The sequence below is a fragment of the Stegostoma tigrinum genome, chromosome 36, assembly GCF_030684315.1.
Source record: "Stegostoma tigrinum isolate sSteTig4 chromosome 36, sSteTig4.hap1, whole genome shotgun sequence".
Classification (NCBI taxonomy): Eukaryota; Metazoa; Chordata; class Chondrichthyes; order Orectolobiformes; family Stegostomatidae; genus Stegostoma; species Stegostoma tigrinum.
In genome coordinates, this window is record NC_081389.1 from 11,677,512 (window position 1) to 11,702,735 (window position 25,224).

At 40.5% G+C, this 25,224-nt stretch overlaps 1 protein-coding gene across 1 annotated transcript in view; it reads right to left on the minus strand.

Moving 5' to 3' along the window:
* Positions 1-20,806, minus strand: part of nptnb (neuroplastin b) — a 73,805-nt gene extending 52,999 nt beyond the window's left edge. The window contains exon 1 of the mRNA XM_048520586.2: positions 20,620-20,806. Coding sequence (XP_048376543.1) covers positions 20,620-20,713 — 94 coding nt within the window. The 5' untranslated portion in view covers positions 20,714-20,806. The remainder of the gene's footprint in view (positions 1-20,619) is intronic.
* Between the last annotated feature and the right edge of the window lie 4,418 nt (positions 20,807-25,224).

Genomic DNA, 25,224 nt, shown 5'->3' on the forward strand with positions numbered 1-25,224 from the left:
GGTTCCCTCACTACCAGCTACAGATCCAGTCCAGCAGCTACGTCCTTTAGGACCTGACCGGATCGGCTCGATCAGAAGTACTGTACTGAGCCACTCTCGATAGTAGACATTGAAATCCCCCACCTAGAATACATTTGTGCCCTTGTCATCCTCAGTGTTTCCTCAAAGTGTTGTTCAACATGGAGGAGTACTGATTCGTCAGCTGAGGGAGGACAATATGTGGTAATCAGCTGGAGGTTTCCTTGCTTATGTTTAATCTGAAAAACCATGACTCTTCATAGGCTCTGGAGTCAATGTTGAGGACTCCTAGAGCAACTTCCTCCCAACTGTAATCCACTGTGTTGCCCCCCCACTCTGCTGGGTCTGTTCTGCCAGTGGGACAGGCCATATCAAGGTGTTGGGACATAGTCACACTCAAAATTATGCCTTATGGACAATGTTAGGCTGTTGCTTTATTAGTCTGAGAGGCAGCTTTCCCAATTTTGGCACTAACTCCCAGATGTTAGCAAGGCAGACATGCAGGGTTGACAGGGCTGTTTCTGCCGTTGTCTTTTTTGGTGCCTAGGTCGATGCCAGGTGATTCGTCCAGTTTCAATTTTTTGAGACTTTGCAACAATTGATACAACTGAGTGGCTTGCTTGGCCATTTCAGAGCGCAGTCGAGAGTCAACCACACTGCTGTGGGTCTGGAGTCACGTGTAGGTCGATTTCATTCCCTGAAGGACACTTGTGAACCACGTGGATTTTTTCGAACAATCGACAGTCATTTCATGGTGATTAGTAGATTCTCAATTCCAGACTTTCTAAAAAAAAACTTACTGAATTCAAATTCCTCCATCGATTGTGGTTGGATTTGAACCCAGGTATCCAGAACATCAGCTAGGTTTCTGGATTAATAGTCTAGCTATAATACCACAAGGCCATGGTCTACTCCAATGGATGATTCTTATAAGATTGAAGTAATGAGAGAGAGATGAAGATCAAAAATGAGTAGCTGAATGTTCACAAATTCATAAAGCAATCTTCACAAAATAATTAAGCAACAATACATCACTTGACAGTGGTAGGAAGCTTTACAGAGGGTTGACATCCACATCTGCAAAACAGGAGGGCACAAAACAACAAAAACAAGTCCCTTTCAATGAAATTTCCGAAGTATTCAGGACCATAATCACCTCGAAATAAGTTTTCTCCCACTGTACTCATTTGGAGCTTTAGGTAAAATTTTGCTTTGAAGTAAAACTTTGTTTTAAATATCAATGGATATTCAATTCTAAAATATTGCTAGATATATTATTATTAGCTATTCTTGGATATTCCTAGATGCTTTGAGATATTCTTGAATACTTCTAAACAGGTTTCAGTTTGGTGTTATTATATTGCATTACAACTGAGTTTGACACAACAGCTTACCTATTCACTTAAAGTGAATTACTTACCAAGTTCTATGACTAAGTGAGACAATATGCTAATTCTATGATTTTAAATTTTTCTATTACAACTGAAATGATCCCAATCTTTTATGTACTTCAAGCAGGAAAGTGTACTTTTGAAGAGAAAATTCCCACACCCTCAAAATAACTAGGGCATGCACTGCATACCTAAGGCTTCCTAAAATTAAGCAGGCTATTGAAGAATGATTACATTCTCAGGAAGCGTTTTCTCCTGAGGGATGATCAGGTTAACCTTGCAAGGCCAAATCTTTTTGGATTTGTGAAACTGACTAGCTCCAAACTCAGGAGACAGAAGTTATCTAGGAAACATGCCTGACAAGTTAAAACTAAAAAGTTAAAAGCTTAACTCAGCACATTCTGATCCAAAAGTGCTACAAGGAGAACATAGCCACAATTGGCTGTGTCTGCCATTCTAAAAAAAAGTCTGTTTCACTCATCCGCATTGTTAATCATAACTTTGATTGGTATCAATTGATAATTATAAATCAGCTCTCTTAGGGAGCGTTTGGATGAATCTCACTTCTGTTCAGTGCACCTAGACTTTTGACAATTGTTATCGAGAACAGTAACAAATCAGAACATTACAGAAAGCATATCAGAGAGTTAACACTCTGGAAATGTTATTCCTCCTCAAAAAGATTCCACACTAATGAACTCCACTTAACTGCAGCTTTCAGACGATACTTCATTGCCCTTTTATGGTAGCTCGAGGCAGGAGCACACTTCTGACACTGGCTTGTATACACTGCCAGATACAAAGCCTGAAGTTCTGAAGCATGAGGCAGATCTGAAGTGACAAATACCAGGCACAGCAGAGTAAAACTAGTCAGTGTGAGTCAGCAAGTGTACATGGCTTCCAAGCAACTTTGACTTTATCCAAATATATGTTTAACTATCAAAAAACACTTCTCAATTTGCCCAAAACAAAATCAAAAGTCTTTCCTTTCTATTGTATGTTAATTCTTACCTTTAACCAAATTTAAATTTGAAACAAGCATAATTGCAATACTGACATTTTGTGCCCAAATTAGTTTGAATATCAAAACATTAGATAGTTTGGAAGGGAAAAAAAAATCAGTTCAAATCATTTCAATGATGTATGCTATTACAGCATAGCTTGATCAAACAAGTCTGGATAAACACAAAGGAGAAAGGAAAACAAGATTACGTTGACAGGATTAAACCAAGAGATGGGAGGTGGTTTGATGTGCTGCGTAAATACTGGTGTGGAACTTAAGCAAAACTAAGACTTGGGGTTCTGGACCAAGAAATATTTCAGGAAGACAGTATTTCAAGAACTTGCTTTTGTTTCATATTACTAGCAACTTCAGGATTTGTTTTTGCTTTATGCCTGTGCTTAATACATGAATCTCGCCCTAAGTGTCTTCAACTAATCCTATAAACATAACCTATTGATTACTGGCAGAGGGTAGCTCGGATGAATGCCCAGTTTCTGCATTATCCACTTAGATTTTCACTAAATAGAGTTTAAACTGGCATGATTGGCTAGCTGAGTTCAAAACATCAAATATGGGGAAGATGAAGGCTTGGGATCATTTACAATGGAAAAACACTAGCGGAGAATTTTAAAATGATTAAGATTACTGGAAAATTAGCCCATTCAGGCCTTGTAGTATTTCAAACCAATTTTCTTAATAAATTGGAGCCTTACATCCCTTACAATTATTCATGTTAAAAGTTTTCTAACTCTTATTTCTTGTTATGGACCAGAGGGAACACCCTCAAAGTATATTCTGATTGGGTCTATACCCTAACATTTTCTTATCTTAAAAGGTAAGGTATTACATTCCAAATGCATTTTGATTGGTCAAACAATGTCATGTTAAATCAAACAACTTTTAAACTAATTAAAATACGGGCAAAATAAAAGAATTGGCTGAACTGTAACTATAAATTTGCTTAACAAAATTATAGATTTATTAACTACTAATTAACTTTTCATATAGTAACATCCCATATACACAACTTGGGCAAAAGCAAATTCATAGAAGCAGATTGCATCAGACACAAACTACAGTCCGGTAGAAAGCTCAGTTGCAGGGAGTGATGTACAGCAGATTCCAAACCCAGCTTCAAGACCCTAACAAATGCTACTGAAAACCTAACACCAAAAAATCCTGGATAATAAAATGTGAGGCTGGATGAACACAGCAGGCCCAGCAGCATCTCAGGAGCACAAAAGCTGACGTTTCGGGCCTAGACCCTTCATCTGGTTCTGTCAGAGCTCGACCCCATCCATTCAGGTTGCTTCTATTGCTGCAACTTTTTTTTTCAAAAAGAAGACAAAGGAACAGCAATGTAGTGCCAAAGTCAGAATGGAGTGTGGCTCAGGCGGAACTAGAATATCAAAACATTAGATAGTTTGGAAGGGAAAAATGTTTCCATCTGCTGTCTTTGGCCTTTAGATTTAGAATGCTTGGGATAGGAAGGTGCTATCAAAGGAGTTTGAGAATTGTTGTCATGCATTTTATCCATAATACAGGCCTTGGTCACTGTAGTCACTAGAGACAGTGAACAGTAAAGGTGTGAGATGGCTGCATAAATAGAGGCATTGAACACACAAGCTGGGAAGAATGCTGAATTTTTAAGTAGCTCTAGTTAGATTCTAACCATCTCCAGTTCTGGTTATAATACTTAAGGAATGTCCTCAAGAGCAGGAGATTTATTAGAATGGCTTCATGGAAAGAGATTTTAGTTAAAAATTAAGTTGGAAAGCCTGGATTGTTCTCCCTGAAGCAAAAGGAGATTTGAGGGAAGGTTTAACCAATGTATAATATCATGCATAAACAGATTGGGACAAGATAAATTAAGGAATCCTTATCGCTAGCTAATATATCTGTGACATCCAGTCACTGCACCAAGATTCTGGGTAAGAAAGGTAGGAGTGAAAGGAACATTTTTGCATAGAGTGTGGCATTGTTCTGAATCTCTCTGCCTGAGAGACGGTGGAAGCAAAAGGACTCAATGACATAAAAACAAAATTAGGTGCGCACGTGAAAGAATGAACCAAGAGAGCTATGATTAACAAGCAAAGTAGATTGACCACACCATGCTGTGGAGAGCTGCTATGAACTTTTGGTCAAAATAACCTCCTTCTATGCCTGATGTAACTATAAGGTGTCAATCAATGGGTTGGTCAACCCCAGGTGGTGGCAAACATCTTGAGTCTTGCTGAAGTTGCATTAATCCAGTCAATTAGGGGTATTCTTTCATGCTCCTGACTTAGGCCACGTAGATGGTGGGCTGGCTTTAGAAAGTCAGGAGATAGTTATTCACCACAGAATCCCAGTCTCTGACCTACATTTGTCAACATTATATTTATACAGCATGTTGACAGTGGGGGATTTGGCAATCATCATGCCACTGACTATCAAGGGGTAAAGATTAGATTGTATCTTGTTGATACTGTCATTGTTCAGTACTTGTGTGGTGTGATGTTATTGAAAATTATCAACAAAAGCCTGAACGTTTGAGGTCAATCGTCTTTCTTTGTGCCAGATATAACACCAGCTATCAGAGAACCATAGTCCTCCTATTTGCCCCCACCCCCAGCTACTTCCCCCCAAAAAAATCTCAGTACCAGTTTTGCTATGAGCGCCTTCACAATTAAACTCAGTTTTAATGTTAAGGACAGTCACCCTCTTTTCACTACTGAATTCAGTTCTTATGATCATGTTTAGGTTATGGATGTAATAAGGTCAACAGCTGGTTGATCTGATGGAACCAAAATTGAGCATCTGAGAGTCAGCTATTGTTGAGTAATTGCCATGGATAGCAGCATCAATAAGACCTTCTATTACGTTGCAGAGATTAAAAGTAGACTGATGGCGCAATAACGAGTCAGATTGGATTTGGAGATAATAAAATGTGAGGCTGGATGAACACAGCAGGCCAAGCAGCATCTCAGGAGCACAAAAGCTGACGTTTCGGGCCTAGACCCTTCATCAGAGAGGGGGATGGGGGGAGGGAACTGGAATAAATAGGGAGAGAGGGGGAGGCGGACCGAAGATGGAGAGCAAAGAAGATAGGTGGAGAGGGTGTAGGTGGGGAGGTAGGGAGGGGATAGGTCAGTCCAGGGAAGAGTTGCAATGGGAGAGAGATTCCCTGAGGTTGGTCCGGAGGGAGGAGGGTAACTTCTTCAGGTTAGGCATCCCTGGACTTGGATTTACAGATGTTAAAGCATAGAGAAAAGAAAGTTGGAAGTTTTTTTTCCATTATAATAGTAAAAAGGAAAACATTAATGTAGTTCATAACACAGCCTCAAAGGAAATATTTCTCAGTTCTTGCTTGTTAATGCTGAACCAAATCATTGTACTGTTTTAAGGCCAGGTGCAAAGATGAATGACATGCAGGACTCTAACATTACAGTGAGATATTCATGTCAATGGCTGCTATTACAAATCAACAGTATTCAACCCTGTATCACTTCAAATAACAACTGTGGGGGTGGCAATGATGACTTTCAAACAAATAAAGGGTTATATATCGAAACAGTTGTGTATTTTTAAAAACCTGAACATAATTAACCAGACGCTAGAAGCTGCAATAAAACTACACTTAAAAATAGTTAGGCTCAATGTTGTTATACAATTAATTTCTGTTTGGCTGGTTATACATTGCTTGTTTGCTCGGAATCCAGCAGTTTCATGTTACTAAAAAGACACTTTCTAATCAATCACTAATTGCTTTGTGAGCACAGAAAGGAAATTGAGAAACTCAGTAAATATTTCATGTGATATTAGAGCTCAGCAAAGATTCGCGACTCATTTCTCTCCTCTAAATAAGTTTATTTTGCTGGTGCTTTTCCTTATGACTCTTGGAACACTTTCAGTATAATTCAATTTGCTAAAATTACAACATCCAATAAACAGGCATTTGAGAGTTTCTATGGATAAATTTTTTCCACAGAATACAGAAAGCCAGCATAATTTGCAATATAGGATCAATGTTTTTAATTACTTGGCATTAAAACTACTTTGTATATTAATGGGTATTTTTAGAATTTCACTCAAGCTGTTCTTGCAGATGTTCTAACGCACCCTGGACAGAACCTCATCCTCAATGGAAAGGAGCATGTGAATTTTTGTTTGTATCAAGTTTTAAGTTCAAAAGCATTTCTTTAAACTATAAGGGGAAAATAATGGCTATGATTAATGTGGTTTAACCCCACAAAAACATGTGTGGCAAGATTAATAAAAGCTTAAACTGGGTTATACAAGTACATTAGAAAACAATAGGGAACTTAATTAATAAGAAAGATTTAAACATCATCTATTTCGGTTCAAGAAAGGTTTTGGTTATAGGAAACAAAATTGACACACAGGCAAGGTTGAAATGCTGGTGAGACTGAAGTGTAACATAGTTAAACGAGCAATAACTTTTGAATTTTCTTTTCTAAAACTGAAATGTCAACTTCCCTGTACCATGTCAGGTAGAGTACCACCAGACAAAGCACTGGGGACTAGCACAGGCTCCACAAAGGTGGTCAGTGAGCTTCTGTGAAGGTGGGCGAGGAGATAAGGGTTGTTAGGCAACTCTGCCATTTTAGAACATGTTCAAAACTAGGTATTTGACTAAAAACAACCATCTGGGAACTCAAGTAATGTACTGACTATGTGATATACAGTGGATCGATGTCCAAGATTTCTTGTTGAGGGCAGAACCCTAGTTCAAAATCTCCTCTAGGGTGGTGCTCTTCGAAGTTGTTGGTGAAATAAATGATCTTATCCTTGCACTGGAGACTCCCGAGATCAGATCATATATAATAATCTACTGCAACAAAATCAATTCACAGCATTAAATATTTAAAGTACCACACCAGTATGTTGCTAGAACCCAGTGTCTAGAATCCCCATTTTATTCCTCTCTGCTTCTTTAAACGTTCTTGTGTGACCAATAACTGTGCTCATGTGACGCACCTTGTACATTTTATTCCACTAAAACCACTACACATTATTTTACTATATCTATTGAACAAATACATACGAAAACATCAAGTGTTGGCAGTTAAAGCAAAGTCAGAAATGAAAGCAATATGAATAAATGAAATCACACTCATGCTTTCTCTGCTTAGCTGATGATCTCAGTAAAATGCAAGTTAACCCCTACAGAAAAAAATAATTTAAAAATTGACTGAATTGTATGAGGGCGCCCAGAAAATGAAATTGCCTCTATTTGCAGTTAACACTTTACATGAAATCTGTAGAATTAAGCACGAAAGACAGAAGAATAAATGAATAAATTCCTCTCTGCAGTGATCCAGGGCCTGGAGCACAGTTTCTGCCTTTACAGCACCAAATGGGAATCTATACTAAAAACAATCAATTAAAATGTTAAACGATTGTTCAATAGAAACTTCAATAAATCCATTCTAAATCTACATTTTTAAACAAAGCAAACGCTAGCCCGTGTAGATTACGCTTGCACACTGCAAGTTACCTCAGACTTCAAACATGTAATCAAGTTAAAGGCAGAGGTCAAATACTTGCATGATTTCAAAGCAGACAAGGTAATATGAAGGCAAACCTAAAATGTAACCAGATTTGCTCATTATTGAAGACCAATTTGGGGCTCAGAAACCAATGTAGAATTTCTTTTGTTTCTCCCACTCTACAAGCTGACATAACAAATTAAGTTTAAGTTGCAATTTCTAAAGTAATTTCTAAACTATTTGCCTTATCCAGCTAAATCACAAAATTGAAGTTCTGTAAGATATTCGAGTAAACACCACTATCTCAAAAAATTATTTAAAAACCCATTCTAAACCATGACTTATTTATTCTATTGTTATTAGTTTCAAAAATGTTATAGTCAAAGACCATATACAAAAAGGATCTGATTTTTTTTAAACAATATTTTAAGAATAACAAATTGCTATTAATGTGCAAAAGATGCTAGAAATTTGTAGAGCTACCTTGTGAATTATGACTTGCCACAAACTGCGGCAATTTCAACATCTCTGCCATTAACTTCACAAGAACAGCATCTTTCTTAGCCTCCCCTCGAGTTTCATTACATTCCTATTAAAGTCACTATAAAGTCTACTAATAATAATGGTTATGTATACTAATAATTAACTGCTAACCAACCTCTCTTGTACAGTAGGCAATAGGTGTGTCTTAACCCTACAGATTACAAATTGAGTTACTTATTAAACATAGAATTTGAAAAACAAAACTTAGTTTTCCCATTTTCTCACTTTTTGCATGTGATGTCATATTAAATCAAAATTGGCAAATTACCCTTCCCTTTTACCTCTTCGGCTAAGGAGATATGCTGGTTGCCCCATTGTTTACCTAGATTGTCAACAACATAGTAGCATACATTTGCTGAAGCTAGAGTGCAAAAATTTTTGAAACCCAAATTTGCAAGGGTCAATCTAACAGGGAACATGTCCACTCACCAATTAAAATCTGATCCTTGTTGGTGAACTGTGTGCAGAACCATTCAGTATATAATACTTCAAATTTAAATTTGGGTGAGATATTCAAGACAGTCAAAAAAGTATCAATAATAGGCTTTTCAGCAAAGTGGCGGCAACATAAAGAAATAAAAACAGTAAGTCGGTAAATAAATTGCCAGAATATTACTTGTGGTTGAGAGTTCAAAACCTTTGCTAGTCTACATCTGAGAGAAAAGCTAGAACTGCACTGAAGGAGTTTTAGTTCAAATAAGAACAAGGCAAACTTCACATTCACACTGTGTTGCTTTGCAGAAATGCTAATGTGAATGTTATGGTATCGTTACTACCTAGCAGTACAAACAACTATGCTGGAACTGTTGTTGCAAAATATCCGCAATGAATTCTTCTCCGTGGACATTTCCATAAAATTTGAGGACAACTAAATGAAACATTGCTCAATACTTAAGAGTTAGTGCTGTAATAAAACAGAACTCCATCACTTTTTTAATCTAATACATTCCCTATTCCACTCACACAACTAAGAAAAATCTTAAAATTTGATCAGGAAAAGATCATTCTACTGTTGAGGAAGAGATTGACTTTGTCACAAAGTATAGTTGGTCACTCCTGAAGCATGCCAACTTCAACTTTAATTAAAATCACCCATCTATTTTAGTCAGTGCTCTATTTTACAAAATTAAAAAAAGCAACATTTACTAAAGGCAGCTGTAAATGAAAATAAACTAAATATAACTACAGTATGTGAAAGCTACAGCTATTAGCAAATAAGCCAAAATACTGCAATAAATTTAAAATGAATCAAGTTGGTTAATACTGTACCTGTTTATTTATCCTCAAAGAATAGATTTACCACAAAAAGCAAAGTTTTGCACAGATCAAAAGAGATAATCCATTATTTTATGAAAACAATACAACTGTTAAATAACAATGACTATCAGTGATTCAGAAACATTGGCCTCATGGATTCTATAATATAACAAAGCATCAGTGAAATATTTCACAACATGGGATAGATACAATGTTAACATTCAGCTGCAAGCATTTCACTGTTTCCTTTCAAAATATCCTGCCACAGCTTTGCGTGTTGTGTTTACATGGTACCCAATGCAGTTTTTCACTTCAAAATTACAAACTATGAATCAGTGATTCCACAAATTGGCATGCTCCAAACAGCCAGATTCAAACCCCTTACTGTTTTTTGCTCTCACTGCATCACCCAGCTCCCACACTACACTATTTTGGTTCATCAAACACACACAAAATTTAGCTCTGCTGCTTTGCTACCAGCACAACATACCTTTGGCTCATCAGTGAGACCAAATGGAGAGCAATCAAAACAGGGAAAAAAAACCCTCCAATCTATTAAAATTAACCTCCATCAGAGACAGTGTAATGAGGCTGAAAGCAAGTCTGTACTACCAACAGCACAGTCAGCAATTATTTTTAATTATAAGTTACTGTTAAATTAAAGAGTCTTTTTCTGAAAAATTTGGATTCTGAAAGCACCATAATTTAGCTGGCACAAACAGCAAATTAAACCAGCAGCAATTCTGGTTACAAGGAGAGAAGAGGGAAGGTCTACTTGAACATGGATGTGTTCCCGAAAATGTTGAACTACGAAAATTTACTTGTTAATCTTCCAGCCTTTTGGAAACCATTGGCTCGAGCTGGCATTTCATTAGATGCAAAGTCACCAAACATCTGCAGGATTCAACCAGCCATTTCTCTCACACCATCCTGACTAGCAAGAATCGGGAGAAGTTTTCAGTTATGGAATAGATAACCATGAAATTCAATTTGGTTTTCAGTGTCTGCTCACATAAAAGCCTCAAAAGTAAGGCAGTATATCCATTTTAAACAGGATCACTGGCTGATATTTTGCTCCAGCCTCTGGCTGTCTTATGCCAGACAACTGTTGCATTCTAATGGCACCCCCAGGTGGGATTTACTGTTCAAAGTAAAAGCAAAGATTTGGACTTTGCTAGACAGGATGATCCACTATGTCAGATGCAATGAAAACATCAAAAGGGCCATTGAGGACTTTAAATTATTTAAACATTTTCTCAAACCTCCTCCTCTCACCTACCCTAAAGGATTGCCTACTTACCAGCCACAAACAGCTGTTATTTTATCCTGTCCTCCCTCCCATGAAGAGAGCAAAAAGCCTTAAGTGATTTAAATTGTCAATCTTAAACATCCTTTGCAGCTTCTATACTGCTTGTGCCAATTCCAGTCAAAACCCTCTCTCTCAGGCTGTGCAGCCAACTGCTGAAGGCCAAGCTTGATTTTGAGAGAAGATACCATATAAACAGAGTAAAAACATCCTATCTTCATCTCAAAAATGTAAACTTCAAATGTGAATCAGGTTCCATTGTTGGAATATGATAAGATATAAAATTAAGGAAGAAAACATAGCAAATCCTCCATTAGGTGCTACAGTCCTGAATCACACATGCAGAGCAGTGACCAGAAAGACTGGAATTTTATTCACAGAGACAGAAGTAGTTGGGTACGACAACAACACTGTTCAGCCCACGAGGAAATTATAAACAAGGGTTCATCTATATATGGGCATCAGAGCAAGACAGACAAGGTTTGATTTTAAAAGTCTCTCATAATCACCTTACAAACATTCTCCGTACAACGCCAATTGTAAGGTTTTACATATTAATTACGGAGGGATTAACAGAAAAGGGCAAAATTAGAGAATGCAACCCGTATTTCTGTTGAAGTGAAAGAAATTGTAGCAAACATTTGTGCATTTTTTTCAAACTCTAAATACGCAAATAAAAACTGAAAACTACTTGATGTACAGCAAGCTAGGTAAATGGCTCATGTTTGTCTCAAATGACCAATTTACATATCACAATAATTAGGAGACAGAAGTTTAGCACGTTAAAGGAACTGTGGGATCAGAATATGGGTGGTGAATCTTTGATTCACAAAACTCATGATTTCAAAGTCATCAACAAAACAATTGAAAAAAGAGATGGCATCACAAAACCCAGTGTCCAAAAAACAGCTCGGCTTGGAATCAGAGATGTAACTGATTAGTAAATCTGCTTTTAACAAAACTAAGTTAAACCCTTTTCCAAAATTTTTCCAAGTGCTAACTGAATAACCATCAAGTACATTTTATACCAAAATTTTGTCACAGCTTTAAACATTAATCATACATTTTTAGAATACAAAACAAGTTTTTCCCTTTAATAGAGAATCTCATGCCATGAAAAACCTAACTTGTAAAGCTTAGGTTGTAAAATCAGTAATATACTCCTGCTTTAGGAAACAAATAGCTTCCATTGAAGTAGTAAGGATGAACAGCTGGAGCTACCCAGACAATTTGACTGGCAGCATTAAGGACAGAGTATAATGGCAGAACTCTTCTGTGCAATTAGTTCAAATACTCTGAAATCCCAGATATTACAAAGGCTTGCCCAGCTGTGTACCAGCCCCACAAAGAAAGCAAAATACTTTCTGGATGTATTCGTTCAAAGACATATGATTTGGTCTGATCAAGCTATTCAGCTATTGGTTTCTTGATTTTATTTTATTCACACTTGGGATGTGGGCTTTGCTGACTGGACCAAGATTTATTACTAGTCCCTAATTGCCCTTGAGAAGGTAGTGACGAGCTGCCTTCTTGAATCTTTGCAGTCGCCATGCTGTAGCAAGACCCACAATGCCCTTAGGGAAGGATTTCAGGATTCTAACTCAACGACAGTGGTGAAATATGATGGTGCGATTCAGGAAGGTGACTTGAAGGGGAACTTTCAGGTGGTGGTGTTCCCATGTATCTGCTGCCTTTGTCCTTTTCGACAGAATTGGTTCAAAGTCTGAAATGTGCTGTCTAAAGATCTTTGCGGAATTTCCACAGTGCAACCTGTAAATATCACACAAAGTGTTGATGGCACAGTGACTAGATGTGGTACCAATCAAGTGGACTGATTTGTCCTGGATAGTGTCACACTTTTTGAGTGCTGTGAACCGCATGAGGCAAGTGGAGCGTATTCAACTCACTGCTGACTTGTCCATTGTAGATAGCGGACAGGCTTTAGGGAGTCCGGAGGGGAGTTACTCGCTGCAGGATTTCTAGCCTCTGACCTGCTCTTGTAGCCACGGCGTTTATGCGACTAGTCCAATTCAGTTTCTGGTCAATAGTCAACCCCAGGATGTTGCTAGTAGGGGATTCAGTGATGGTATCAACACAATGTCAAGAGGTGGTGGTAAGATTCCCTCTTATGGAAGATGGTCATTCCCAATGAGAAACAACCTAGCAACATTAGATGATGCACATTTCTTCTTTTTTTAGAAAAAAATCTAATTTAGCTTATGCTATTTCCAGTATGTTGTTTCTTTTGTAGAATTTGTTTTTCACCAATGGTCATCATATTTACTATGACATTTTCAATTTTAAAAAATGGCAAATATTGTAAAGTTTGCAACTTTATAATGAGCCATTAAAAAATCTGATTTAAAACATTGAGATTATTTTCTTAATCCTACCAAAACTTGGGATTTTTATTTTGGCTTAAAAAGAAAACCCCTCCCTACTAAAAACAATTCACTTGTGTGACTATCTACAATACCAGAACTCAATTTCATACTGTCTCCAAAATACATTTATATATGAAATAATGAATTAATTTTGCAAGGTTCAGAAGAGATGGCTTTTCATCTCTGATGATTTCCTTTCCATTCTAATAATTGCTTAACTCAGTTTGAACTTTGTCCATTATGAAGAGACAAATAACAAACTAAATAAATATTTTCTCTTTTTTAATTCTTCTCTGCAATCTCTAGATCTAAACTTTAATTCTAGTGAAATGGTTAATATTATCAGATAACTGCTGCCACCACACCAACATCCTCTCATTTTTGTCATAAGCGAACTTCTGACAGAAGAACAGGAGAAAAACGTGGCCTTCTGCTTTTCAAAGTCATGACTGACATTCTACGTCTGGTTCACATTCCCAATCACATCCACTTCCCCAAATGCTTAAAAAAAAATCAATCTCACCCTTGAATATACTCAATGACTGGCATCCACAGTCCTCTTAAGGTTCAACGTAATAGGAATTTTCTATCTCCCTTTATGAAATGGTCCCTCATCTCATTTCTAAATGTCAATTCTTAGATTGAATGAACAAACTTTGCATGGTAAGGATGAAAAGATCACATCCAGAGTGAGGCTAAGCTCAAGTGAGTATATAATTTGAGGAATTTTGAGAGAAAGAGCTACTTCTTCGTTTTTTTTTCTTTTCAGCTCATAGTTTGTCAGGCTTTATTTAGAAACAGGATAAATTGAAACCCAGGATCAGAGGCCCAGAGCAAGAGTGACATCACAGGTAAACTGTAAATTCATTGGGTGCTGATAGCTACTAATTTGGCTATATAGAGGTTACTTTTAGATTCAACGTAAATACAGGAAATACAGGTTAGAAACTAAAAAGACCATTATGAAAAATTAAATCAAGAACTAGGTAATTAAAACAGAGATGTCAGGCCCGACGAAGTGTTATAGCTGCACAATGTGGGAGTTGGTGGATCAAACTGTGCTTCATTGAGACCACACTGCAGCAAGTGTTGGTTGCATGAGGAACCCTGGTGCAAAGGTAATGAGCTGGATCTATAGTTTGAATAATACAACACATCACGATGGGAGAGAGTTACGTGGAATCTGTGTTGCAGGAGGCAGTCACGCCACTTAGATTAACTACCTAGAAGTAGTCAGGCATTAGAGTATATAACTACCAGCAAGGCAGGTAGATGGTCCAGGAGTTAGTGCTGAAGGAACCTCAGCCCTTGAGGCTGTCCAACAGGTTTGAGACTCTTGCTCCCTTGGTGGACTGTAGGGAGGACGAGTTAAGTATCGTGGCATAGGGAACCATTCAATATATATAGCATAATCAGGGAAAGAGGCAATGTTCTCTGTAGCGAGGATTGAGAGTCCAAACACTGTACTGCCTGCCTGGCTTCAGGATATCTCAACTGGACTGTAAAGGAGATAATGGGAACTGCAGATGCTGGAGAATCCAAGATAATAAAATGTGAGGCTGGATGAACACAGCAGGCCAAGCAAGACTGTAAAGGAACTTGGGAGTGGAAGGGGAAAGAATCAGTTATTGTGGTCTATGTAGGTTCCAACAACATTGGTAGAAAGCATCTGCTGAGAGATTGTAGCGGCTAGGGGTTAAACTAAAAAGCAGAACCTAAAAGGTAATAATCCTGGATTACCACCTGAGTCATGAGCAAATGGGTACAGAGTCAATAACATTAAAAGGTATACGTGTGGCTCAAAGATTGGTGTGGGAGAAACAGGTTTGAATTCAACGTATATTTCCACCAGGACTGGGGAAGGAGGGAGCTGTCCCAAAGGAACAGGCTCTACATGAATCGTATCAGAATCAGAGTCCTGGCGAATTGCATAACTAGGGCAGGGGGGCACAGTTTTCAGTTGCATGGAAAATTATGGAATTAGTTATAGGGTGGGGGGGCTCAGCAGAGGTTATTGAAGTTTCCAGGACAAGTAATGGGACCAAGAGTATGGAAAGAATTCTAACTCCAGGCACAGCAGTTAAAGGAACAACTACAAGAAGGGGGTAGTGAGCGCAGAGTGAAGATACAGTACTTTAAAGAATATAAAGTATGAAACAGGGTGTGTGGGGGAGGGGGTGATGATGCAACCATGTCTGACAAGAGCATACAAAGTGATGAAGAGGAGTGGAAAGCCTTTCAAAACTAGCAGAGGATACGTCAAAAAAAATGGGGGGGGGCAGGGGAAAGAGTGGAAACACACACTACAGTAACATGAAAGAAGATTGCAACTTTTTTTTAAGATAGCTAAAATGTAACAGTGGCAAGAGTGGAAGTGTGGACACTGGAAAATATGGCTGACAAAACAGTAATGGGGAAACAGATATGGTGGAGGAACTGAACAGATACTTTGCATCAGTTTTCAGTGGAAGACACCTGCAGCATACCAGGACTTGAAGAGGGTCAGAATCAGCACTAAGGAGATGGTACTGGGGAAGCCAAAAAGTCTGAAAATGGATAATTTACCTGGATCAGATGGACTATACCCCAGAGTTCTAAAAGAGATAGCAGGGAAGTTTGTAGAGGCATTGGTGGTGATCTTTCAGGAATCCTGAAGTTAGGCAGGATGCCAGAGGGCTGGAAAACAGCTCCCATAACTCCCCTATTTAAGGGGGCAGTGGGGTGGAATGCAGAAAACAGGAAACTATAAGCCAGTTAGCCTGACCTCAGTTGTTGGTAAGATTTTAGAGTCCATTAACAAGGATGAGATTACAGACTGAGACAGTAGGAACTGCAGATTCTAGAGAATCTGAGATAACAAGATGTAGAGCTGGATGAACACAGCAGGCCAAGCAGCAGTGGAGCAGGAAAGCTGATGTTTTGGGCCTAGACCCTGCTTCAGAAGTGACCCTTCTTCTAACCCCGAAACGTCTGCTTTCTTGCTCCTTTGATGCTGCTTGGCGTGCTGTGTTCATCCAGCTCTACACCTCGTTCTGTGAGATTACAGACTACGTGGCGTGTATGGGAAAACACAGCAAAGTCAGCACGGCTTCATCAAAAGGGCAGCATGCCCGACAAATCTGTTAGAATTCTTTGAGGCAGTAACAAGCAATGTAGACAATGGAAACCAAGTGGATGTAATATTTTTGGATTTCCAGAACGTGTTGACAAGATGCTACAGAAGAAGCTGCCAAATAAGTTAAGAGCCCACGGTGTTGGGGGCAAGGTACTGGTAATGGCATACAGGATCAGCTGACTGGCAGAAGACATATATTAGGGATAAAGGGATCTTTTCCAAAATGGCAGCCAGTGACTAGTAGAGTTCTGCAAGACTGTGTGTTGGGGCTAAACTGCTTGCAATATACATTAGTGATCAGGACAAAGGAACTGTGGGAACTGTTGCTAAGCTTGCGGATGACACAAAGATAGGTGGACTGCAAGTAGTGTTAAGGAAGTGGAGAAGCTGCAGAAGAATTTGGAAAGGCTTGGAGAGCAGCCAAAGAAGTGGCAGGTGGAATACAATGTGGGGAAAGTGAGGTAATACACTTTGGCAACAAGAAGGGAGTTGTAGACTGTTTTCTAAATGGGTATGGTTTTGGAAATGTGAAGCACAAAGAGACTTGGGAGGCCACGATTCTCTTAAGGTGAACATGCAGATTCCGCTGGCAGTCCAGGAAGGCAAAAGCAATGTTAGCATTCATTTTAAGAGGGTTAGAGTACAAGATCAGATATACTACTGAGGCTATAAAGGGTCCTGGTCAGACTCTGTTTGGAATATTGTTAGCAGTTTTGGACCTCAACCAAAGGATGGATGTGCTAGCATTGAAGAGGGTCTAGAGGAGGTTTACTAGAATGATTCTGAGGATGAAGGGCTTGTCACATGAGGGGCAATTGAGGATTTTTGGCCTGTACTCGGAGTTTTGAAGGATCCTATTGAAACTTACAGATTACTGAGACGTCTGGATGGAGTTGACATGGAGAAGATTCTCGTAGGACAGACTAGGATTTGAGGGCACAGTGGGAAGGATGATCCTTTAGAACTAAGAGGAGGTGGAATTTCTTCAGCCAGAGCATGATTAATCTAGGAAACTCATTTCAGAGTGCTGGGGAGGCCGAGTCATTGAGTATTTAAAACAGAGGCTGTTAGGATCTAGTCTGGTTAAGGGATCAAGGGTTATGGGAAAACACAGGAAAATGGCGGTGAGAAAGACATCAACCATGATAGAATGATAGATCGGAATCAATGGGCCAAAAAGGCCTAAAACTACTCCCGTATCTTATGGTCTTAGCTTGAGAATATGCCCCCAAAGAAATATAGCCCCATTAATCCAATTTGGCCTCATGGACTCTCATACATTTCAATTCGACAAATTTTCATTGTGACATGTTAAGACTGGATACCACCTGTGCTGTGGTAATTTCTATCCTACACAGACAACAGGAGTTTAAAGGTTCAGCTCACTACTACCTTGAGTAACAAATTCCTGCCTTGTCAGAACCCATGCATTGCAAGAATTTACTTTAAAAAAAAATGAAGGCATATCTGAGCTTACAACTTTACTATGAGGTGCTCATTAATTTTAAAAAAATCTTCTGCATAACTCCTTTAAATACAAGAGATTGCTATCCATTTATAATTAGGTATAATGATTCAAGGGGATTGTCAAATGTTGTTTTTATTCCAGCGATTAAAGGATTTTCAATGTTCCACAATTTCTTTCTTTTCACCCATAAAGACTGCACATAAATAGCCTTGATGACATCTCGAAGACATACAGGGTCAACATCCCTTGATCAAGCATCCTTGCCAATTTTCAGGATCACTTTGACCTGGCAATGCCTCCACTGAAGATGAATTACATGAATTAACATCCCCTTCAAGCCCGACAGACAACACTGACAAGACAGAGGAAAGTAGTGGAAATGGAACAAATCTGTCACACTTCCTCTCATCAGCATAAGCCTACAGAATTCTCAATTTACATACTGCCATTTAAGTTGATTAAACTGGGAGAGTGCACCATGATTGAAAGGATAATGCATATGCAGAACAAGTATCTCGTAAATCTTTTACAGATACTTTCTTTTAATTACTACCAGTCTTATTCAATTCCAGTGTATTTGCTACCTTTCCTTAAATTGCACAAAAGCAGTCAAAATTGTTGACTTGACATAAGTTTACTGCCATCTCAAAAGCATTTTTGAAAGAAATTTCCACCACTCAATGTCCCCAAATTTTGGTCCCCTCAATTGCAGCCTTGAATGAATGTCAAAAGGGGAATTATGAGAGACTTTCCTTCCTGTAGTAATGTATTGCATTCACCACTTACAACACAGGCACTGCATTCTGCAGGACAAACTCAAAATGGAAAAACAACAGTAAAACAAAAAAAATTTTAAAAAACACCATGTTATTACAAACTGTCTCCTTTGGAAACATGTGGTACTGAAGGATAATTTAAAAATAAAACAGTTGGGTCATTAAAGATGGGGGTGGAAGGGAAGCATTTTGGTGCAAATACAGCACTGAGTTTGCATTTGTTTGAGCTGGTATGCAGACAGGCATTGCAAAAAAGTGTAATTTACAACTATTTAGAATGATTTGAAACATACTTAAATCAAGCATAGTTTAGAAAATTTAAGGAAAGCAGTTCAAAACACAATTGAATGAACATACTTAACAGTAACGACGGGTATACCTTAATCCTTTTCCCCTTATGACCACCCCTCAAATTTCCCCATGGAAAGTGTCTTTCCCTATTAAAGTGACCAGACTCTGCTTTTATTCCTCCTCTCCTCACCTCCCACCTCTAAGAGTGAGTGAACAGGTATTGCCCTGACAAACGTCACCCCTCGAAAAAACAAGTCAGGCCCAGCTCTTACAGCGGGTAGGAAGAGATCCAGCCTTATCCTTAGCCACAGACCCTGTTTTTACCTCCGGAAGGAAGAGGTGCAGAGGTTCTGCTCTTACATCTTTAGGAGCGGTGACACTGGAAGTGTTCCAGCCCCAAGGGCACCATTTCTACTTCCAACCTGTGGGTGAGGACACTGGTCTGCTCTCAGACCCACAAGAGAGGGGGCACAGGTCCCAGTGAGTGAGTGAGTGAGTGAGAGAGAGAGTGTGTGTGTGGGGGGGGGGGGGGGGGGGGGGGGGAAGAAAACAGAGAAGGGGGAGACAGAGGGCACACTAGCCTATTCTTACATTCTAGGAAAAAGGAAAAGTGGGCTCGCTCCTACACCCTCAAATTCTGAGGATGGGGGTACTGGCTCTGCACTTAGGTTGGAGAAATGGGGCACAGGATCTGCTATTACCCGCTGGGAGCAGCACAGTGCCTTGGAGCACCAGGGCCCAGGTCTGATTTCACCCTTAGGCAACTGTGTGCAGTTTGCACATTCACCCTGGATCAACATGGGTTTCCTTTGGGGGCTCCGATTTCCACAGTCACACTGAGAATCTGGGGACGGGGGCACTGCTAATACACAGAAGAGAAGGCACAGGAATCCACCACCCCTTACCCTCAGGGGTGAGATAGAGTACAGGAACCCCTCTTACCTCTGGGCGGGGGGCACCACAGGAACTGCTCTTACAGTGGGGGGGGGGTGGAGAGAGCTGAGAGAGGACACAACATCCACTGTAACAGTGGGGTGGGGGGTGAGTGGAGGGCACAGCATCCGCTCTTACGATGGGGGGGGGGGGAGAAGAATGGGGGAACAGGACCCGTACTTACATGGGGGGGGGGGCAGAGAGGAGGGGGACACAGGACCTGCTCTTACATGGAGGGGGAAGCTGAGAGGGGACACAGCATCCACTCTAACGGGGGGGGGGGGGGGAAGAAAGAGAGAAGTGGGGGGGAACAGGACCAACTCGTACATGGGGGGGGGGCACAGGACCTGCTCTTACATGGCGGGGGGGTAGCTGAGAGGGGACACAGCATCCACTCTAACGGGGGGGGGGGAGGGGGAGAAGAGAGAAGAATGGGGGAACAGGACCCGCTCTTACATGGGTGGGGGGGGAAGCACAGGACCCGCTCTTACATGGGTGGGGGGGGGGAGAAGCACAGGACCCACTCTTACGGCGGGAGGGGGCACAGGAACCCCCTCTTACCTCCGGGGAAGCGCGCATAGGACGCGGTGTAGGGGATGGAGTCCCGTACCATCAACCCCCCCCCCCGGCCTGGACACTCACCATTCTGTCCCCGGGTCGGTGTCAAACTGAGGCTAAGCCAAAGCAGGGCAGACACGACGGCTCCGAGCCAGGCTGGGCCCTGGGCCGTTGCCATAGTAATGCTACTGGCCGTTCCGCCGATCGCTTCGCTGCCACCCTTTTCCCTACGCGGTCCGCACCGACTGCAACTACCCCCTCCCCCACCCGCCGACTCCAGTGAAGCTGCTCTCGCGAGAGTCAGTGCAGAGTGCGCGCGCAGCCAACTAGCCTCCGTTAGTGACGTTAAAAAGTGGAGCAAGTCTCAGACGCAGCCACTGGAGGCGCAGTGGAGCTAATTCCAGGCCCGGCCACTGGAGGCGGAGTGGAGCAGGTACTATAGGCAACCACAGGAGGCGCTATATGTCACATCTCAGACCCGGCCACAGGAGGCGCAGTGGAGCAGGTGACGGAAGCAAGAGGCACTGTGGATTAAGTTCCAGATCCGGCCGCAGGAGGTGCAGTGGAGCAGGTTCTAGAACCAGCCACACGAGGCGCTTTTGTCAGGTCCCAGACCTAGTCACAGGTGGCGCTGCAAGCGCTTTCCAGAGCCAGCCAAAGGAGGTATTGTGGAGCACGTCCCTTGTCTGGCCACTTGAGGTGCTGTGGAGCACTTTACAGACGTGGTCCCAGCTCCACACCCAGCAGGTGCTATGAGACAAGCCCGAGGCCCAGCTCCTGGCACAGGAGCCTCAGTGGAGATGGTTCTAGACCCAGCCACAGGGGACAGTGCGAAGCAGGATGCAGATTCAGCCACAAGTGGCTCAGTGGTGGAGCTCAAAATTTTGCGACAGCGGTCCCTTTCCATCCTGACTTGGAAACATATCGCCATTCTTTCACGAATACTGGGTCACGATCCTGGGAGTTTGTCTCTAATGGCGTTGTGGGTGTTCCCACACCAATGGCCTGCAGCATTTGAAGAAAGCAGCTCACCTTCACTTTTTCAAGAGCATCCAGGGACAGTCATAAATCCTTGCCCTGTCAGTGACACCTACAACTCATGAAATAATAATAAGTTGGTTTCCTTTCTGTGCCATTGTTGCCCATGTATTAGTGATGGTTTTTGGTCCAAATATGGTGAATAGTCAAATTAAACTGACTGGAACCATTTTCCCTGGGCGGCAATCCATCGCGTTCACTGTTTATAAGGTGGTCTTTCTTCACTTGTTCTGCTGTTTTGAAAGCACACCTTAGGTGGTATAGCCAGGAACATAAAGCAACACAGCATTTCAGGTCATAGAATCCCTACAGTATGGAAGCAGGCCATTTGGCCCATCAAGTGTACGCTAAGCTTCTGAAAAGCTTCCCACCCAGACGCCCCCACCTACTCTATCCATCATTTCCCACTCTGGACACAAGTGGGCAATTTAGCATGGCCAATCCATCTAACCTGCACATCTTTGCGCTGTAGGAGGAAACTGGAGCACACGGAGAAAACCCACGCAAACACAAGGAGAACGTGCAAACTCCCCAAGGCTGGAATTGAACACGGGCCCCTGGCACTGTAAGCCACTGTCCTGCCCTTTGGTAGTGCCTTTGTGGCAAAGGGGTTAAAGTCAATTTGTACACAAATTGGAACACAATGCAGGATAGAATAAAAATAATGATTTGTTATTATCGGAAATGCTCCTCTGTGTAAATCTTTTTAATTACTTCCCTGTTTGGATCACATTGGTAAATATGAGAGTCGTAAGTCAGACATTCATAAATAGGGCCCTCCTGTATTCAAGATTCTTAGAAAATTCAAGCTTTGCAACACATCATGGTGATGTACCACCTAGAGATAGACACTGTTCCATGCCCGCTGCAGGAAACACTGGTGCAGTTTCATGTCCTACTACAGGAATTTCCATGGTGCTGTTCCTTCTGCCCTAGTTTCCCTCAGTAGCAGGGACGAATACTCACGAATACAGCTCCTGTTATCACCGGATGCTTGTTAGAAATATTTGAAATCATGCCTGTTTCTATTCATTAATGTGTTGAGGGCAGCATTTATTGTCCATCCCTAATTGCCCAGAGGGCAGTTCAGAATCAACCACACTGCTGTGGGTCTGGAGTCACATATAGGCCAGACCAGGTAAGGATGATAGTTTCCTTCCTGAAAGGACATGAGTGAACCAGATGGGTTTTTCCAACAATTTACAATGGATTCATGGTTATCATTAGATCCTTAATTCCAGATTTTTAAAAAATAATTCCTGCCATAGAAAATTAAATAAAAACCACAAATAGGGGATAAACAATGAATGTTAACAGACCTGAAACATTTAACTTTGTTGAAGCAAACTACTGCAGATGCCGGAATCTGTACTGAAAACAAAAAAATGCTGGAAATCACAGCAGGGCAGGCAACGTCCGTGGAGAGACAGCAAGCTAATGTTTCAAGTCTAGCTGACTTCCCATCAGCTCTGATGAAGAGTCATCGTTGATGAAACGTTGGCTTGCTCTCTCTCCACAGACGCTGTCTGCCCTGCTGAGCTTTCCAGCATTTTTTGTTTCCAGCCCATTAACTTTATTTCTCCCTTCATGTGTTGCCCTGAACTAATGGGTGTTTCCAGCACTTTATTTTATTTCAGATTTCCAGTATCAGAACTATTTTACTTTTGGTAAGAAGCTTCAGCAGTTAAAAGATTAATCAGCATATATTATGAAAATTTCATCTTACACACTTACTGTTATATCCCCAATTATAAATTCCTAAACCTGTGTTACAATAGTTGTTACGACACTCCATCTTCACCAATGTGATGCCATGCACACCTATCCACTACTGACAGATGTATACGTTTGTAGTAGGTCCTGTTGAAAGAAGCAGTTTCTCTTAAAAATGTAGAATTGAGAATTTGTAGTCAACTTATCAAAAATAAACTCTGGATAAAAGACTTCAAAACTGAGACTGAATGCTGTCACTCAATGATTCTACTAGTCTTTATTCTTGTGTTATTTTATGTTTGAATGGGTCTGAAAACATTGTAGTTAACACTGAAAAAAATTGGCCCATAAACCATCTAAATATTTGTACATTTCTGAATTACATATAAGTTTATTCACTTGAGAAGCAGAAGAACCTTTGAAAGGAAACTTGCAGACAGGAAATACTGATAGTCTAGAGAAGCTGGCAGATGGAATGCAACTGTCCTGCAATTTTATAAGTAATCAGATGTGCAATCTACGTTCATTTTACATTGTAGCATATAACCTGGGTTGTGACATACTCTATATGATAATGTATAATCTGTGATGCAGCATGTATTTTTTGATAAATATGTAGTCTCAATTTAAAAAGTATCCTGAAATGTAGTTATATATCTCTTTATCATGATGAACAACATGTTGTTCGAAACTAAACTGTAATTAACTTCTTCATCTTCTGTGGATCCTTTCAAGAGGAGGCTGATGTGATATATGTGATATCAACATGGATGTCTGTAGAACTGGCAGTTCATGTTGCCATTGTTGATCCTTGAGGAATGCAGTGAGACAATTTTAACTATGTCTGAAATTTAAATATACTTGAATAGTTTGGAATAGATAAATGTTATCGCCATGTACCTTTTCTAAGCATGATAGGAAATTGAGCCAATTCTATGATGACCTGTCTAAGTACTAAAGTGAAAGTTTGCAAAAGGAAGGACCTTGACAAGGATGCATAACATAGCAAAGGCAACAAGGGAGCAGACAATGGTGCTAATGTATGGGTGAGGTGGTTGGCTTGGTATTTAACTACAATCCCAATTTCTCACAGGCCAGTTGTTGTGGGTCTGAAGGCACACATAGGCCAAACCAGGTAAGTTCTGCAGATTACCTTCTCTAAAGGACATTAATGAACACAGACAGATTTTTCCAATAATCACAGAAGTTTTATGGTCATCGTTAGACTCTTAATTGGAGGGTGCTAAACCTACAGTATTTCAGTCTAATTAGAAAATGAAAAGGATATTTCCAGAGAAGTTGTTGTATTTATTGATCAGGATCTCCACTACAAGGGCTGAGATAGTTGATGACAAGGGAACTGTAAAAATGTTGTGTTGAAATGTGGTAACTAAGATCATAAATTTTCATGCCAACTGAGATTCGGACAGAGACTGTGGTGGACTTTTACTGAATATATCACCCAGGCTATGCTTGTAATGTTAGTTCTGTAATAGTGGTACCTCGAAATGGCTGTTTTATACCACAACAGGAGAGCCATACAAATGCTACTATTCGCCTTCCTCTGGGCCAGCCAGATTTTGTTAGTTTCTCCTTGAAACATTGCTGAACCAAGTTTCACTTCTTGCCTCCACATGGACTGGTAGCAGCAGTGTTTTCCCTGGAGAGGCGGTTTGTAAGCCTGAGATTTGTAAGGTGATTTTTCTAGGGAAACTCTGTTGTTTTGTCCTGATGACCTCGACACCTTCTACCCTGAGTCAGTTCCTCACAGAGATCTTCTCGTGGATTCTGCACTCAGCCATGCAGAAGGCTTAACGCATCTAAGCTGAATTTTGTAAAGGGTGGTCTTCAGCTTCTGAGATATGATGAAGGACCTGATTATTTGTGATTTTGTCGTACTATTAAATTCTCATGGCAGATCTCTGGTATCTTCTGTGG